The following is a 19,169-nucleotide window of genomic DNA, read 5'->3' as shown; positions in this document are numbered from 1 at the left end:
AAGATTTTGATGAGCACTTATTGTACCACGCTGTCTTTCTCCAGTGAGTACTACTTCAGCCTCCACAACCTGGAGCGAGACTTCTTCCTGAGGAGAAAGATGGATGCGCAGGGCTTCCTCCCAATCTCCCTCATCGCCAGCTTCCACAGAGTCCAAGCCCTCACCACTGACATCAGCCTCATCATGGAGGTAATATCACAGCATCAGTCATGAATGGAGTTAAATTAGACCCCTCGCTCTAATGCTAGGTTTCAGCGTTGCCTCTGGGGATCAGTTTAATTAAGTTACGTAGGTTTCACTGTTTGGCTCCAGGTTATGTTTCAAGTCTGTTGGGTACACAGATCTCAGGATAACTTGCACCTTCAGTTGTGTATTTGCTTTAAACTTTTAATCCTATAATGAGACAGAGTAGGTCAAGAATGAGATGTTTACTGAATGATGTTTGATCATCAAATAAAAGTTCAGGAAAAGTAGTTTGTTAGATTTAAATATACAGTATATAGCATATTTTGCTATTGTGATGTTCTTCAAATTTAAATTCTTCAAACATTCAGATCTGTAAATTATTTTTGCAGCAAGGCAACATAGAAAACATGAAACAAAAACATAATACATCACTTAAAATCACTGAAAGTGCTGCTACTATGCATACACTTCATGGTTCTGAGAAAATGTGTTTGTCCTTGTGTTAATAAATTCTCCTCCCCAGGCTCTAAAGAGCAGCACAGAGGTGGAGCTGGTGGACGACAGGGTTCGCTGTAAAACCGACCCGGAGCGTTGGCCCATCGCTGTCCCTCAAGTCGTGGGTTCCCCCCGCACCGACTTCTCCCAGCTCATCAACTGTCCTGAGTTCGTTCCTCGACAGACCCTCAGCTCCACAAACTCTGGTCAGTGTTCAGCTCAATCCACCAAAGTGATGAGTAAAGGCAGAGCTTGGTGGTTTTCTCTTCAGAGTTTCCTCCTGTTTGAGTAACTTTGGCTAAAAACTACAGTGAACAGCTTGTTTAGTAAATTACTGAGACTTTTTTACAATAGAAGCTATGCATTCGTGACCCACATTTAAATATTTATGTCCTGAGTAGAAACCAGTTGGTCTGGGAGGTCAGAAAGTGAAACAGAGTCACAGTCTGTTGTTGCTTTTGATCTTATCATGGGATTTGTTGACACTAAAAAGAAGATCATAGTATCGCCTGCCTTATCCGTTAAGTCATTCACAGTTTTTAGTTAATAATTACTCAGTTGTGGACACAAGTGATAACTCCAGGAGTCTGAATTTATGCTGAAATGATATGTTTATTATTCAAGCAGTTGAACTAATACTCTGCCAAACAACTTAACAATAATAACATAATAACAAAAGCTTTACCTCTGATTCCTGCCGGGCTTCATAGAAACATATATTTCAATATATGTAGTAGATATGAGCAAGTACAGCAGCATGAACTGATAATTGACCTTAACTTCCCCTCCTTCTCTAATCACATTTATTGTTGATCAACGATGCAGAGTCTAAAGCAGTGTTGAGGCTCCAGACTTTAGCACCTTGTTGCCTAAATGAGAGCTGACAGCGTGATGTGTGATTTTAAAGCCGTGCTGAAGGTTGTGTTGAGTGTCTGTGTGATGTGTCGGCTCTTTTAGCTTCATCGCCCGTAAAGGAGACTCCTCCCGAGTCTGCTGGGCCTCAGGACTCAGCTGAGCCCGGCTCCAACAGCCAGGAGTCTGCCACAAACGCCAGTAAAGATGCCCCCGCCCCTAAACTGGACCCTGACGCCTGGATCCAGGTGGAGAAGCGACACAAACAGCCCTCTGGGAAGGCAAAGGTACGGAGGATGAAGGAGGGAAAAAATCACTAGAAACACTTAAAGGCATTTTAAAGTCCATGGTTCAGTGTCTGAATTTAACCATTAAACACAGAAGCAAGAGGACAAATTGATAGATTATTAAAAAACATCACCACTCCTGTTGCCAGTGCTATTTAGTGACCATGATATGAAGGCTATTTCATGTCTCTGTAGCATTTGTTCTTCTCACTTTCACCTGTGTTTTCATTGTAATTCATCTCTTTTAAAGGATTATTCGACCTTATTCCTATTCTTCTCATATATTCGAATCTCCATTGTACGTAGGAAAAGATAGATAATAGAAGTGAATAATGAAAACAAAAACTAAATGGAAACAAGTAAATAGCAACAATCATGCACAGGTGAGGAAACTTAATCAGTCAGACACTCTTTAAACTCTAGGTTTGTCAGATTTCTTTGGAAAATAAAACAAAGGAAAACTGTACAATAACTGTTCGAGTTTACAGGCAGATCTTCTGCTCAAACTTTGACCCCTGCAGCTCTGCACTCACAACATTACCCCCGAACAGACTGATAATAATCTGCATAAACTGTTTGCTTGTGCACAGCTTGTCTGATAGTCTGACCGACATGTTTCTTAAAGTTTTCATCAATTTTATTTGTATGATGCCAAATCAGAAATTAAGTTGTTTCAGGGTACATTCATTTAGAGCAGGAGTTGATTCTACTCTTTATTTACAGAGACCCAACATTTCCCCATGAGCAGCACTCTTCCTAGATTTCAGAATGTACTTTGAAATAACCTTTAGAAGTAATGGCTATAAGTATAAAAATAAGTTTGAATTAATTGAAATGATCCTTTAAGTTTGCGTTAATATTGAGATATTTAGCAATCAAGGCTACAGAAATGTGAAAAAAGGATAAGAGATCACAAAAGCTGTGCAGTTTGTGTAGAAATCTGCCATTGTTTTGCTCTTATTGTTAGGTTTACTGTAGGTTTAGTGTACGGTGGCCTTCAGGGACAAAGTTTGAGAACAGGAAAGGGCCAAAGAGTATCCAAGGAGTTTTGGTATTGTCTCAGGAAATGAGTGGGCATTGTAACAGGAAGTTTTCAGGATGCACAGTCGGCAGTAAACCAGGCCAGAGCCAAAGACTATTTACAACTCTATTTTAATTTCAAATCCAGACAAACAAAGGCGGGAAAATGAAACATGTCTGAGCATCTTTCATCCCTTCCATCATCACTTTTCTGTTCCTCATTACCTGATTTCTTTCTTCCTTCCTCTGTTCACCTGTCGTTCTCTCCCCTTTTTCTGTCTCTCTGTCGTTGTCTCCTCCATCTTTTGACCGGCAGCACGTCAGTGATGATGTGTGTGCTGTCGGCACTTCTCCACCCTCACCGCTCCCACCTGACCACCTCCCCTCTGCAGTTGAGTACTTCCTGCTCTCACTCGCCCATCTCACCTTCTCCTCCCCCGCTTCTTCCCTGTGCTTCTCATTTATTTCATGTCTCATATTAACAGCCTTATTTCCATATTTGCTCACCCTCACTAATCATATGATCATTCAGTACTATTTATTTTTCAACCTTTTAACTTCACCTGTTAAATTAAGAGAGTCACCAATCATCAGTTTCCTCCGTTGCTCCGTTATCACATACGTGTACAGTGAAGTTCTACACTTTGAGTTATATTAAGAGACTAGCACCATCCAAAGTATGACTACTGACCTTGTACTTAGATAAAACATTTTAGTGGCTGTGAAAAAGATATCGCATTACGTCAATGTAACTGATACAGGCAGTTTTATTTTTACACTGCACAGTTTTCCATTGTGCAGTTTTTAGCTGTGCAGTCACATTAAAAAGCTTTTCTGTAGTATTTTCCTGTAGTTATTGATTGTAACTTTTCGATCATATAATATCAAATTGTACCAAATTATAGAACACTAAAGTTCAGTTCTGGTAAAGTTGTTGTGCAATAATGTGATTCAGTTTGTTTCATAATCTTGGTTATTGATATTCTGGCACTTTCAGGTAAACCTTAAAATTAAGATATATTACATTCTGTAAATCCACAATTCCACCAACAATAAGGCAAAACAAGAGAAAGGTTTTTACTCCCAACTAAATACAATAGAATACAACACAATAACACCACATAGTGCAGAAAAGGTTTTTATGTCTATCTGTCTTACAACCTAATTGGCATCAAAATTAACAGCAGACTGAAATGATTAAATATCTTTTTCAATGTGCCATTCTTAAAACACATTTGTCCAATAAATGATATATAAAATCTATTAATAAAGATGCTAAGTGTGTTTTAGTTTCAGTTTCAGTTGCTCGCTGATTTCCCCTCTTCAGTGAGCTTTATTTTTACTGCACTTTTCAAAATAAAAGTTACTAAGTGCTTCTAAGTCCTACGAACTACTTCACATTAAAAGCTGACCCTTTGTAAACCTGCACATCCTGTCAAATTATATTGGTTTTCCCTTATTCTAAATAACTTTGGATACTTTCAGGTGGTAATTTAATATTAGAGGATATAAATATTTTATAATATGTGGGTATTTTTTGTTTAGTTTTGTTACAGGTACAGTATTGTTTGAGCTTTAAGGCAGTTATGAAAAATGTACCACTGAGCTCCTTTAAAATCCCTGAATCAGACGCAGTGGGAAGAAAAAAGCAGAGAGCAGTTTATAGTAACGATATGTCAAAAGTCTGCAGGTGAACAGTGTCAGCAGAGCATCATATTGGTTTTAGCAACATTTTGGAACAGTAGTAAATGTTCAGCTGTTTATAAACATCCTCTATTTCTATCATCTCCTCCTGAAGTTGAATGTACGTCTTGTCTGGTCCTTTGTTAACGGCTGTGTTCACTGTGTTGAACAGGGGGACAGTAAGACACCTCCTCCCAGCCACCAGGCTCCTCCACCGGCCGAGCCCGATCAGGAGGAGCTGGACTTCCTTTTCGACGAGGAAATGGAGCAGATGGCACCCAGGAAAAACAAGTTCACGGACTGGTCAGACGAGGACGACTCGGACTACGAGCTGGACGACCAAGATGTCAACAAGATCCTCATCGTCACCCAGACCCCTCCTTACCTCCGTAAACACCCCAGCGGCGACCGAACAGGCAACCACGAGTCCCGAGCCAAGATCACCGCCGACCTGGCCAAAGCCATCAATGACGGACTGTTCTACTACGAGCAGGACCTGTGGAAGGGAGAGGAACAGATCGAGTGCAGCAAAGTAAGACAAACATGGTGTTTCAAGTATAATAATAAGAACGTTTTGATTTTTACTGACTAATTATGGATGAAAGAGTTTGGGCTTTAGCTATTAGCCATGGGTTTTTTGTTTTATTTTTTATATCCCAAGTATATCCCTCTTTAGATTGACAGTTAATTAAAAATAGGTAGGAAACAGGTGTGAGAGAGAGGTGAAGAAGAACCCTGACAGCAGCCAAAAGACCACCAGACTGAAATTTACACCTAACACATGTATTTCAAGTCATGTCTGAAGAATCAGGCTTTTATATTACACCACTCCTCACAGAAAGGGCAGCAGCGAGTATGTCACAAGATCCTCAATACATCTTCTGCTTTTACTGCAATTTCCATTTAAAAAATGGTTTATAATTTCTATTTATATACACAAATACAACACAAACAGATGTGGAGTTGTTGGAGAGCACTTGGTTGTGCTAAGCTTCCTCCTTCCAGTCTTTTTGTTGAGCTAATGTTGACTTTATCAAACTTATTTATCTTGGTAAGACTGCAAATAAGAAATTCATATTCCTTCAGCTTTAATCTTGTTTTTCAAGAGGAGAAATTTGTCTTTCAGCCAGACAAGTGACACAGATAAAGTATGATATAAATTAATGTATATAGATATATAAAACACAGGCTGACAAAACAGTCTGACTGCAAATTTATTTTAATAGCTTTTGATGCTTAAATAAAAGAGATGATGTTAAAGCTCTAAGTGAAGACAGAAAACTCTCTCACTGAGAGTGTCCAGCTGACTTAAGACTCACTAAATTAGATTGTTGAGGTTGTTTGGCCTTTGCAGCATTTGATTCACTTCCTGTTATTGAATCCGCTGCTCTGTTGTTAACAACTGAATTTTGCAACTTTGTGCAGCTACAGTCACTTTGACCCTGGGTCCACAGGGTCACACTGTCCACAGCTGAAGACAAAAACACAGTGCATCAACAGCTGAACTGCTGGACACAAACTATGATGCTTTAATAGTTTTATTTTTCATTCTTATTTCACAGTTTGAACGATAGGAACTTCTTTCTTTCAATTTTATTTGTGACAGCAGGGAAAATGTTGTCTGAGAATCTGTACTTCACAACAGCTGTTAAATATAAATGTTTATTTTATTGGTGACCTCTCTTGAGACCTATTGAGAATCTCACCCTGGATGTCAGTGGACTTGACAAAGAAAGATAATGCCACTGATTTCATGAAGCTTGAGTTACATTAGATAGTTACTCGTGTTGCATAAATATAAAAATGCTCTGCAGAATCTAACCTGGAAATTTAATTTCCTTTGTATTCCACATGTAAGCAGCCATACTTTGACTCAAAATGACCTTTTGTGTGTGTTGTGATAACTTGATTTCCAACATGTAGAAATTTTACACATCGTGTCCTAACGCAGGAAATCACATCTACACATAACATTTAACAAAAAATGTACATATAATATGTTCACTGAGAAAAAAACAGAAGCAAAGATGGATCTTGGGAAATTTAAGCCAGTCTCATGAAATAGTCAGACAGTAAAAATGTTAAATATGAAATAAAGTTTAAAAAAAAGGTGCTCTACTGGTTTTATCTGCTGTTGTAGGATTTAAGATTCAGAAGCTCAGTGCTGCTGACACTTTGACATAAAGACTCCATGACAGAACTGTTAAATCTCACGCTGTGTATAGTGGGACCAAAATAAATTACTACTTGTACGAGCCTCCAGACTACATGTGTGTCACACAGCTGCTTCCAGAGCTGAGCGACCTGCTTTTTGGAAAAGCTCTGTGTTCTGCAGAAACACTGTGGAAACACTGTCTACAGGCTGCATAGCGTTATTTAATCTTATTTTATTACAGGTACTTAATGCTTCAGGATCAGAGTGCAGCCTAGTTTTACAACACTGCATAAATGTTGTATAGTGATTCTCAGTGATCCATGTACAGCTGCAGACACTTGTCCTTTATTATAACTTTAAAATTTATACCACAGATTAAAAGAACAAATTGAAACACAAAACTCTTATCTCTGTCATCAGCTGTTGAACACATCCTTGTAACTTCTCTAGTGAACATCCTTTATTTCTTTAATGAAACTCAGAACAAAAGTGCAACGTTAGTTCAGAAAGTGTGAAGTGAAAGTTGAAAAGAAGGACGTGTGCAATGGCTCCAAGTCACCCAAAAGTTCACAGTGAAATACACAACAAATACAAGAAATGATATTTAATTGCTTTGTTGTATGTTGTTGGTTTTATTGTATGTATGCAGGCAAAACTGTATCACCCTCAGAAAAGTAAATTCTAACTTCAGAAAAATGAAATGAAATGGAAAGGTCAGATTAAATGGAGCCAATAATAAATATCTTTCATACTAATAAGATTTACAGAGTGTAAACGCTGAAAGTGTCGCCCAAAGGTGACACTGTTTGAAAGCTGAAAATCCTCAAACTGTGAAAATCTTTCTCTTTTTGGTTGCTGACGTTGGTTTTTCAGAGTAGTCAGCTCATTCTGGCCTCGAAGGTTGTCAATAATGTCTACATATGTGTGAACTGTCACGCCTGAACACACACACTCCAAGGTTAACTGGCTTTCTCTCTCTCTCCCTCTGACGCTGCTGTGTAAAGTTCAAAGTACGCTGCACAGCTGCTGTGTGTCACACAGGCCTGCGTGGCTGCCGCCGCTGGCATATCATGTATTTTTACCACCATGTTGCACCGTTATCAGTTTAAACAGCCTGTAACGCAGCCATAGAGGTCACATTATTATGTATTCATATCTGAGTGTGGTGCAGGAGTACTTTGATTGTTCACATTGATTATATTCTCCTACAGTACAAAAACCTCAGAGACCAAAAAACCTTCATTTACATGTTTGTAAAAATTTAAAAACTGTCATTTTGAACAATTTTAACCTCAAGGTATTAATGATTGTTACAGCAAATTAAAACAAGGGATGCACCTAAAGATTATTTTTGTTAATTAATTTTTAAGTTTTACATTTTGTTAGAGTCAAACATTTGATGTTTTGGGTTTTTTTTAATTAAATTAAAATTATCATCCAATTATCATTTGATTATTTAAATAGTTGCAGAGTAATTGTCTGTCGATCAGTTAAATCGGTTAATTGACTAATTGTCGCAGCTCAAATCAAAATACTTCAGCACACGTGAAAAGTTTAAAAGGACGATTAAAATGTATTAAATTAATGATAAATTTATACAAGTTCAAATCACAGTCAAATGTGCTTAATTCTCAGGTCATGATGTAAATAAAAATTTAAAATGTGCCAATTTTCCTCTTACGCAGGATCTTCAAAAGTTTATTTCACGTCTGTTTTTGGCGCTTTAGGTTCGACTGTTGCCTCCTCACTGCTGGTTACTTAAAATATTTCAGGAAAATGAATCTTAAATCTCTTGTTAATAAGAAGCGGCTTCATTCGTCCTCTGCTGTTCTTCTGACTCTTTTTTTGACTGTATACATGTTTCTGTGTTCCTCAGCAGGAAGTGGAGCACTTCAAGAAGCTGAACGTCATCAGTAAAGATGAGTTTGACACACTTGCCCCCAAAGTGCCCGTTGACCCAAAACAGGAAGTCCCACCTCCTCCCATGCCAGGTGTGTTGATGGAGCTGCTAGTAACACACAAGCTGAACAGCCTGTCTACATTTGTAACCACACTCTTGTCATATTTCTTAGACATCTCCCTTTGCTGATGCCATTTTGTTAATTTTTTCATGACTTCCTTTATTTCATTGGGATAATCCACTCAATAACAATACTGCTTCCAGTGGGTCTGTTCTCCATATGTTAAAAACAAACAATAAGACAATTAAAATGCATCAAACAAATGATCAGTCGATCAAGTTTTCTGGTTTGCACATTTCAGTCAAAATAATCAGTAGATTATAATCAAAGTAGTGTGAATCTAAGTGTTTTTGTATTTCTTGGAAACAATGTGTGTTCTCAGTGGACAACGGAGCAGAGCTGGCCCGCTCTCTTCCAACAACGGTCCCAGAGTCGCCCAGCTCTCACCAACCCCGAACCCCTAGAACACCTCGCACCCCCGGACGCCAGGACCCAACCAAGACGCCCCGCTTCTACCCCGTCATGAAGGAGAGCGGCACCGTCGATGGACAGGTGAGCTCTTTTTCTCCGTATGTACACGTGTGGAACCACTCTTTTTTATCTGAGAGAAATCATGAGATTTCACAGATTTATAAAAGCACCAATAACGATCAACCTCAGAAGTTAAGAGCATTTTCTAACAGCATTTCTACAGACGCTCTTTAAATTCAGCACATTTCCCAAAGCAACAGTCAAGATTGAGTTCACACTGTTAACAGGTTCTTAACTTCAGGTGTCTGTGGTCAAAAACACCACCAGGACAGAACAGATAGACACTTTAACATTGGTGTTCACGATAAAAAGAAATATATTTTTGTTCATTTAAAAATGAACAAAAAAAGCAGTTTTTGTTTCCTCCCCCTGTGATTAAGGAGGAAGCTCTCGTTATCATTTCTAAGTGTCTGTAGTTGTGATGCTTTCAGGAAACACTTCTTAAACTTAACAAAGCTACGTTCATCTTAGCCCTAAGAGGCTTTTGGTAAACGAGGGCCAGAAAAGAAAGATGTTTCAGATGCACAAAATAATGATTATTTTTTCAGACGCTTCTCTGATGGTTTGCCATTTTAGTTGCAGATTACTGTATAATTTAACAGGTTGACCCGTGGCAGCTGGTTATGAGTGATAACAAGCTTCGTTTCAACAGAAATTTTCTCCGTAATGACAACAATCACAGCAGAAAACAGATGCACAGTTCGCTAATCTGCTGTTCATTTATTCACTGATTCCTGGTGACATTTGTGCTTTCTAATTTAAATATTACTATTTTTGTTTGTGCAGTTACTTAATGTAACCAGAGCTTTTTCCTGTTGTTCATAGTGAAGCAGGAGAACTGTTTAGCAGGTTTTGTACTTGTTTCAGTATGAACCTGATCTACAGTGGCAGGCAGCGACTGCCTATTGTCTGTTTTGCATGTTTACAAAGATACGTTGCCAAAAGGTATCAAGTAACATTTTCAGAACCATCTCTGTTTGTTTTCACCTGCTAAGAATCAAATGTAGTGTCAAGACCTCATGTTAGATCCCACCACTGAGGCTTTTTTTATGTAGCTTTTTTTTTATAATCTATGGTTATACACAGTGTGAGGCCAACTTCTCTCGTCTCTCTAATTTAAAACAAATTGTAAAACTACAAATTCAACTACAGTTCAATCAATTATGAGAAACTTTCTGTATTAAAACCCTGCCCTGTCCTCGTGAGCAGCTTTTTGTAACGTATGAATGCGATGAATCTGTTGTGATTTTCCATTCCAGATGCCAAGGAAGAAGAAGACCCGCCACAGCTCCAACCCTCCTCATGAGGCCCACATCGGCTGGGTGATGGACTCCCGGGAACACCGACCCCGCTCTGCATCCATCAGGTCCGACTGCTCGTTTCAGTAGAGCCTCACTCCTTCATCACTGTTGTTTCAGTTGTAGATGACACAGATAAAAGAAGAACTCAATCTGGTCACTTCCTCCTTTCCCTCTGCAGCCATTGCCCATCCACAGTTGACCTTTATTCACTTCTCTGTGTCAGTACGCGCGCAACATGATGCTAAAGTGCTTCACACAGCCACAAATGGGTATTACTTACAGATCTCCAGATCAAGTTATTTTTGCCTCGGGTCATTTGATATGGAGTTCTGCAGCTACAGAGTTTCAATGTGATTATTACTCAACACAAAGGACCATGCACAGTTAAAAAGCCGTCCAGTTTTGACAAGAATCCCTTGACAAGTGCATAGATCTCATAGTAGTGTAATAGCATCACATTAGCAATTGTTTTAGCTTTTTATTCCTTAAAAAAATGACAAAACAGTAACTTAATCTGTGTAGATCATGATCATTAATATAAAAAATACTAGAAGGGCACTCCGCCAAGGCCAGTGTCACATAACATAAACCAGACATCACAGAAAAAAACTTCAAATTCTTAGTAAATGATCCTGATCAGAACAAAATTTAATGAGTTCTTCTTTGGCCCGTGTCCCACCTCTCAACCAAGCTTGGTGCAAATCGGTTCGTTCATTTTTATGTCATCCTGCTGACAAACAAACATGGATGAAAACATAACTTCCTTGGTGGAGGTAATAAAACATGGATCTAAAGTGAAAGCAACATTTGGCTGAATTTTTAAATCTAAAGACTATCTGAATTTTATACCTCTTCATCCTCTTCCTCCCACAGCAGCTCCAACGCCTCTCCATCAGAAGGAGCCCCGCTGTCAGGAAGTTACGGCTGCACCCCCCAGTCTCTGCCCAAATTCTGGCATCCATCCCACGAGCTGCTGAGGGACAACGGGTTCACCCAGCAGGGATACCACAAGTACCGCCGACGGTGCCTTAACGGTACAGAACCAAAAAGCTGATGCTCATACACACCTGCCTGCTCTGTGACACCTGCCCATGTGTCACATGCTCACAACTTTTAGACATTTCAGAAAGAATAAGAAATAATCTGGTTTGAGTCTGAAATCATCTTGTTTTTAATGTTTCATTTTGTGTTTTAATTTAGATTCAAACAATCTCCTGTTGAGCATCTGTGTATTGAAGATGTGAAGCTGTTTTTGTGATGACTGAACTGATGTTTTTCAGAGAGGAAACGGTTGGGGATCGGCCAGTCTCAGGAGATGAACACTCTGTTCAGGTTCTGGTCCTTCTTCCTGCGGGACAACTTCAACAGGAAGATGTACGAGGAGTTCAAACAGTATGCGGTGGAAGACGCCAAAGATAACTACAGGTGAGGCGGAGGAATGAAACTGCTGATGAAACGCTGAGCCCCATGCAAATACATTTCTACACCTGAAGCAGCAGATGTAAAATATTGGCTTAGAAATTCAAACAAACCAAGTTGTGGTGAAATGTAGCCCTGGAAACAAGCAAACAGCAAACATAAGTTGATTCACCTGCGTCATTAATCACACCTTCACATCCTGAAGCCTTTCTTTAATTTAAATTAGTCTCAGTATGAAAACTTCCTCCTTCTTTCTTACTGGTAACAATTAATCCTAATAATGATATGTATTCAGGCTGCGGGTTACAGTTATTTTTCAGTTAACTGCTCAGTTTATTGAATGTTAGAAAATAATGAAGAATGACCTGAAGTCTCACAAGTGCAGAAGCTCATTGGCTTCAACCAAAGACAAAAAACGGAGCTCTTTGCATTGTAATAGTGGCTCAGTATAAAATCTCTCATAATAAAGAGAAAACAAATTTATAATCACAGTATCTTTATCTGTAGCCGCCTTTATAATCAATGTAGCTGCAGGAACTGATGTTCTAGCTTGTTTTGGTCATCAGGACAATTAAGAGTTTTAGCTAAATGTTAAAGGCTTTGTTTCAGTGTGTTGAGTGTAGTAACTGTGCAGCGAGCTGAGTGCTCATCCTTTTATCAGAGTGATCTCGTGAGGGCAGCTCATGAATCATTGTTAAGTGACCTGTCAAAATGCAACCAGTTACTGTTTCAGTTGATTTTGTTGCTATGGAAACAAGTGTGGGTCCAAGTTTACTTTCTGCCAACTTTTGAAAAGCAGACATTAAAGCGTCTTTAACAATGAAGTGGTCTGTGGGAGCTGGACTGGAGGACTGACAACAGGTAGATCAGATGACCTTTGTGTGTGAAGCTGCCTGAGAGGCCTGACGACCAGAATGATTTTCCTTTTCGTTCTTAAGCTCTTTTTTAAAATGTTGTCGTGTCGTCTTGTTGGTTTATATTAGCGAGATAATCCTATTCTCCAAAGAATAGACCATTTAAAATGGATGATGTTAATAAATATTAATACATTTTATTTATAGGTGCCTTTTAAAGGCACTCAAGGACACCTTGTTGTTTGTCTTCTTAAATGATAATGATTATGGTGTCATGAGATACAGATATTTTAATAAATGAAGAGATACTTTGTTGTGCTAAGTTATGATATGATGATGATTTGTTGGTGAATGCAGTGCACTTTCACACTTCAAGGTGGTGTCTTGAAATCGTTTTGTCTGATCAGTAGTTGGACGCAGACTTTTAACATTTTTGCTTGATAAATGGCTCATTCATTGTAAAGAATTTAAATGATTAAAATGTTGACTGTTGAGTGAAGAAACATAAGAAGTTTGGAAGTTTTTTCAAGCTCAAAGTAGAGTAGAACAAAGATTCGATGAATAATAAAAACCAAAAAGTACTGAAGTGAATTAAAAAAACATAAGTACAAGATGTGCACAAGTGAAGCTGTGTCAACCAAAAAATGGAGAGGAGTGAAGAAAGCGGTGAGCCACAGATTAGGAAGACTGGGGTTTTTTCATGTTAATGCTCCCTGACGACTGCAGAAAGGATTGTTTACATGCACGCGTGTACACTCCTGTCTGTGTAAGCTTGGCTAATGGATGACCCCTTCAGTGTGTCTGCAGAGAGCTGCAAGGTCATTATTCCACAGCGGAGGGTTAACAGGAGGCTGCCTGTTTGCAACACAGTTTGCCAGAAGCACCTTCACACACCTGCCAAACCCACATTCTTGTCTAAATAAGTGGGCGGCTCAGGGTGTGTGAGCAGACATTTAAACAACCCCATCAGCTGTTTATGCAGCAGCTCGCATCGAGTTAATTTAAGCAAAAACATGTCAACTCGTCGGTCTGGTTCCTCTGTCAGCTGCATTAAAGTCGTTAATAATCTGTGAGAAAAAGCTGCTGCTGTGGTGAAATGTTGGATACACACGTGGGAAAATGACTGGTACACTGAAGATCAGTTTACAACGCAGTAGTAACATCACACAACACCCTGTCCGTGGCAACATACCAGTGCCTAGAAGCTACATTAGAAGTCATTTGTGTAATTGTTAGAGAGGTCAGAGTGCAGGTAAATATTTGTGTTTCCCCTGCAGATATGGACTGGAGTGTCTCTTCAGATACTACAGCTACGGTTTGGAGAAGAGATTCAGGTTAGATCTGTTCAAGGACTTTCAAGAAGAGACCCTCAAGGACTTTGAGAAAGGTAATTAACATCATTAAGGAACCAAGCTGTCCCAAAATTCACCGGCCACTTCCACTGTTTTAACAAGATTTTCAGAATAAAATCACATCACTGTTACAGGTGATTTATAGAAACATAAATTGGGTTTTAACACTATTTGTTAATTTTTCCTAATTCAACAAAACATTGTTGACAGTACAAACAACAGAGTGAACAAGTGAAGACTCCATATCGAGAGTAACAAATAGTTGAGTCATATATATTTTATGACAGAACAGTTGACCCTTTATATCATAAATATTTGGGTATGGGAGTGTATCGCAAAGGTTCAAGCATAAAGGCAAAACTAAACCAACAAAAATGCAATAAAAGATAAATATGTTATTAACAAATATTTATTTCATGCATGAACAATGAAAGTCCAAGTCAAGATTTTTTACCCTGTGTTTATATACTTAATTAGACATGAAGAAAATATTTAGAATTTTATTTTTTAGTTTATATGTATTTTTCATGATGTTTTTGACATGTCCATGCAGCTGGACAGCATGCATGTTTACTAATCTGCAATAACAGTGTAATAGATAGAACAGAATAGAATATAGTGTATTTTTGTGAAAACTGTGAACATTTAATGTCAATTTCTTGCTGTAACACAAATCCTTTTTCCATATTTTAACATGTTCTGCTCTTGGATATGGAAAAACAGCCCAAACTGAAGTGAAATTAAAAAATAGTTATTCTATTTAATAAGAAGACAGATGATTATATATGATTACAACTACGTTTTATAGGATGAGTTGTAGATAACAAACATTAATAATGATAATAATAACACTAATTAGTGTGTTATAAACCATTTTGTCATTGTTTATTATGCTGCTTACAAATGCTAAGGAGGGAGGGTTAAAGTAAAATAAAGTGTGAATATTGTGTAAATCTGCTTCATCCGACTTAAAAGTGAACTTTGCTGAGTTTCATTCCTCTAAGCTGTGAATGTGTAGTTGTGTGAAAGAAAGGGAAAAACAGGATTAAAGTCGATTTCTCAACCCATTCCACCGCTGTGGGTGACTCAGTGGAGCAGAATGGAGGACTGCCAGTAAACGCCTCAGCCACTTATTTCCAGCTCATTTATTTTGGTGTTCAGTAAAACCATTCGAACCCAGGGAAATTGTTTGTATTCGATTTCTATATTAAATTGTCTGCAGCAAGTGTCATAATGAATTTGAATCCAAGGTTAGAGGGAAACACATTACATCCAACCAAAGACAAAAAAAGCTGAGCTATGATCCAACAGCTCAGAAGAAATAAGGAAAAAAAATGAGCTGTTGATAATGTACCTCTGTTATTTAAAAAGTGCTGAAATCTCTAAATGTTTGCATTGAAACTATATCCTCCTCCTCCTGCAGGTCAGCTGTATGGACTGGAGAAGTTCTGGGCCTTTTTGAAATATTCAAGGATGAAGAACCAGCCCATTGACCCAAAGCTGCAGGAACACCTCTCCCAGTTCAAGAACCTGGAGGACTTCAGGGTGGTGGTGAGTGTCCAGCGAATTAGACCAGGGTCTGGTAGCTGAATGTCACAGAAAAAAGAGAAAGCAGCGTATCTTCACAATCTCCCATCATGTAATAAAGTCAATAAGTCAAATGGCTTGTGTTTAGTATAATAACCAATATATTTATATTTCTACTCTTTGTTTTTTGGATTCATGAAAAAAAAAAAAAAAAATAGTGAACATAAAATTCAGTGTTTGAACTACACAGAAAACAAACACATCTTATGACGTGAAGATGTTTGAACACCGTCCTGTAACACATTAAATCTTCTATCTTTGTGTAGGTTTGGTCAGAGAATAACATTTATATTGAGGCTCTAATTTATTGTTTTAATGGATCAGGTCATAATTTGTAAGAAAAATGTCACATCTTTTTTGTCAGTAGTGACAGAAACGCAGATGAAGGATATGTTTACAGTAAAGCTTGTATGTTTGGGCTCAAGTGAATCAGCTGCATTTCTGAACATAAGAGATGTTGATGATAGAAGTGAAAGTGAAAACTTGATAACCAGGCAGCCATTTTGTTAGTTCAGTCTGACACTGTTCATACTAACCGACTTCCTGTCGGGACGGAGGGTTTTTTTTTTTTTTTTTTTTTTCTCAGTTGTGAGTGACGTTTCTATCCCACTGTTGATATTGGCAATTATCTTTTAAACACATTGATAAGTTGACTTATGAGCTGCTTCGATCGCTGAACAAATCTGAGATGTAGGCAGTGAACCGGGTCTAGAGGCAGGCTGGAGACGAGTTCTGTCCCAGTACTTGTGCTCTTTAGCGCTTTAGTGTTCGTTTACTCTCCAGAAACATGATGCACACTCCTCTTAACACTGCTGTTCCACCTCAGTCCAGTTGTTGGAGGTACTGCTCCTGTAAGGACCAACAGTAATCCACAGATATGAGCCTCCACAGATGGTTATTACTCACTATCAAAAATCTCTTATTCTTAATGACGCTGATCAGACTGATGCTGCACATCTGACACTGCCAACTTAAATATTGAAGAACATTTAGTTTTATGAATAACTTGGAAAAATTCCTTAAAAATTTCATTAGATTCAAAATAGTATAACACTGTCTCACTAACTTACATTAGACCTCCTGGATCACTGGATTTAATTACTGTATTAATAGTAATAGTTCTCTTGTAAACACACACAAGGACATTTGGACAGACCGACTATTATCATTGTGTCCCTGTTTCATTATAATTCTGACCTTTGACCTCCATGTCTGCAGCCCCCAATGGGAGAGGAGGGAGGCAGGAGGAGGCGTCACTCATCCTCGGCCGGGGATGAGGGGAGGCGTCGGCGACATCCTTCCAACACTACCTCAAAGCCCACACAGGCCTCCAAATCCTCCAGCACCACTGCTCAGCCTGCTGCCGCTGCCAGCACCGCTGCACACAAACAACCCAAAGACAACGCCCAGAAACCAGCAGCAGGAGCAGCCGCGCAGGCAAAGAAGACAGAGGGCGGAGCCGGGAAGAAGGAAAGTGTTGCACCAAATAAATGAAAGCTCCCTTGTAGAGGTGTGGGTTTGGATAGAAGAGATGCAGAGCGAGGCGGCGGCGGCAGCAGCTCTGAGCTCAGCGTTCGCTCTTTTCAGCGGCAAACTGTTTGGGTATGAAGAGAGACTGAGCGTGGTTGACTTAATTTGATTGTTTTTATCAGTGCATTTCATTTTAAAGCAAGCAAGCAAGCATAGGCAGTGAGCTTGAATCTGTGCGCCTGACAGCTCATAATGTTTACAGAAAAAAAATGCATTCCCTGCATTTTGCCTTTTGTTCTCCCACATGCCAAAACTCTTCAACAAGCCTGTTGATCTCCACAATATGTCAACCGCTCTGGTCTGTAAAGAGCTTTTGAACTGTGATTCTAGTTTGCCAAGATAAGACATACTGCAGAGTCTCGTGTGCCTTAAGCTGATTCACCAGGACGACTGGAGGGCGATCAGTGACAAAACAGTCCAAATTTTAAAGTCTTCCCAACTGATTCTTTGGGGGTTTGAATGTGTTTAAAACTGACACCACTCGCAGATTTTTTTTTTTTTTACTTGAGACATTAATATCTTCTGTTTTCTTCATGACAATCAAAATTGACAGCTGCAGTCATAAATTTGTGAAGGACTGACCCCCTGAGGCTGCTGCTCCGTAACAGATGTGCCCTGATGTTTTTTAGACTGACTGACAGGCATCACAGCTGAACTATCATGTTGGTTTTTAATTAAAACCAGGAAAAATAATGACAAATTTATCTGGGAAGCTTTACATTAAGTCCCGTTTTACAACCAGAGGTAGTATAATTTATTGTTTTATTTTTGTTTTTATTTTTCCATTTACTTGATTGATGGAATAGTCTTAGGTAATCAGTGCAGTTTTAAATGGCTTTTGCTATTGAATATGATTTAAAAAAAAAAAAAAAAAAAAAAGTTTCTGCTGGAATTATGGGTGTGCGCTAGCATCATAAAACTACAGTATATTTTAGTTTACTTCATATTATGTTTGAGGCTTGGTGCTCTAGAGCACTTTAATTGTTAACTTTCCTTTTCTTCATCAGTGGACTTAAAAGGTTTTAGAGTTGAATTTAAAGAAAAAAATGTAAATACTATAAAAAATCATTTGCTATTCAATTATCATTTTGATTTTAAGAAATGATTTGTTTTATTGGTAATGTGGTTTTTGAGTGTGTTTTAGGCTAAAGCAGTGCATGTCAATGAATTGTAAAATGCAAAAAAATATAAAATAACAGTTGATTGTATGAACTTGTGTTTGTGTGATCTGTTCTACTTTCTTAGTGACCTAGCTCTTCAGATTTTCACCTCCTCTACCTTTCGATATTCTCTGGTGTTACTGAGGCCGAGTCATCGAGCCTGATCAGCAGGTTTTCAGTCACAGGAACTGAAATTCATCAGCTGTCATCACCTACTTTTAAAACTGTCCGATGATCAGCCGTAAATATAAAGTGAGCGGAGAAGTGTTTACATAAAGTGTGCAAACAGCATCCAGATAACAGCTGAATGAAAAGAGCAATACAGGTGAAGTTGAAAAAGTGAGCAGAAAAGTAAAAAAACAAACACTGAAATAACATTTAATAAAAACATTTGTGATCACAGTAACGCCGAATAATGTCTCATAAAGAAGAAAATTGCTCCACTTGTACTAGAAACTCACTTTTGGCTTGTTATTTTACTTTTATTCTAATTTAGGGGCTGTTTTTACGCTACGGGTACTAATGGAGGGACATAATTCAACAAGACTCGAGTCTCAATCTCGACCAACTCTTAACAGTGGTAGGCGGTGCTCTGCTGCCTTCAGAAGTTCCTCGGAAATCTGATATGCCACATGTGCTGTGGTTCTCTGTTTAAAAGTCAAACCAGTGCAAAGTTTTAACATATGACTTGGGAATAGTTCATTTAGATTTGTGTTTCCACGGCTCCATGATAGTAAATGAAATATCTCGAAGTTTTGAACTGTTGGTCAGACATTTAAAACGTCACCGTGGACTT

The 19,169-nt window shown here is 38.6% G+C and overlaps 1 protein-coding gene across 8 annotated transcripts in view; it reads left to right on the top strand.

The window, feature by feature from the left end:
• larp1b (La ribonucleoprotein 1B) overlaps positions 1–18,421 on the top strand; it is a 33,216-nt gene extending 14,795 nt beyond the window's left edge. For 4 of the 8 annotated variants that reach the window (XM_071497598.1, XM_071497592.1, XM_071497594.1 and 1 more), the window contains 13 exons: positions 45–189; positions 710–887; positions 1,639–1,820; positions 3,157–3,231; positions 4,696–5,055; positions 8,555–8,669; positions 9,022–9,191; positions 10,430–10,536; positions 11,345–11,505; positions 11,752–11,896; positions 14,022–14,131; positions 15,520–15,647; positions 16,902–18,421. In XM_071497598.1, coding sequence (XP_071353699.1) covers positions 45–189; positions 710–887; positions 1,639–1,820; positions 3,157–3,231; positions 4,696–5,055; positions 8,555–8,669; positions 9,022–9,191; positions 10,430–10,536; positions 11,345–11,505; positions 11,752–11,896; positions 14,022–14,131; positions 15,520–15,647; positions 16,902–17,177 — 2,152 coding nt within the window. In that variant the 3' untranslated portion in view covers positions 17,178–18,421. The remainder of the gene's footprint in view (positions 1–44; positions 190–709; positions 888–1,638; positions 1,821–3,156; positions 3,232–4,695; positions 5,056–8,554; positions 8,670–9,021; positions 9,192–10,429; positions 10,537–11,344; positions 11,506–11,751; positions 11,897–14,021; positions 14,132–15,519; positions 15,648–16,901) is intronic. The other 4 variants (XM_071497600.1, XM_071497596.1, XM_071497595.1 and 1 more) reach the window with 2 other exon arrangements.
• The last annotated feature ends 748 nt before the right edge of the window (positions 18,422–19,169 follow it).

Source organism: Trachinotus anak, unplaced genomic scaffold (assembly GCF_046630095.1).
Source record: "Trachinotus anak isolate AG129_WGS33_773 ecotype Australia unplaced genomic scaffold, CSIRO_AGI_Tana_v1 ptg000015l, whole genome shotgun sequence".
Classification (NCBI taxonomy): domain Eukaryota; kingdom Metazoa; phylum Chordata; class Actinopteri; order Carangiformes; family Carangidae; genus Trachinotus; species Trachinotus anak.
The sequence above is the reverse complement of the archived record's forward strand: the minus strand, read 5'-3'. Positions and strand labels throughout refer to the sequence as shown.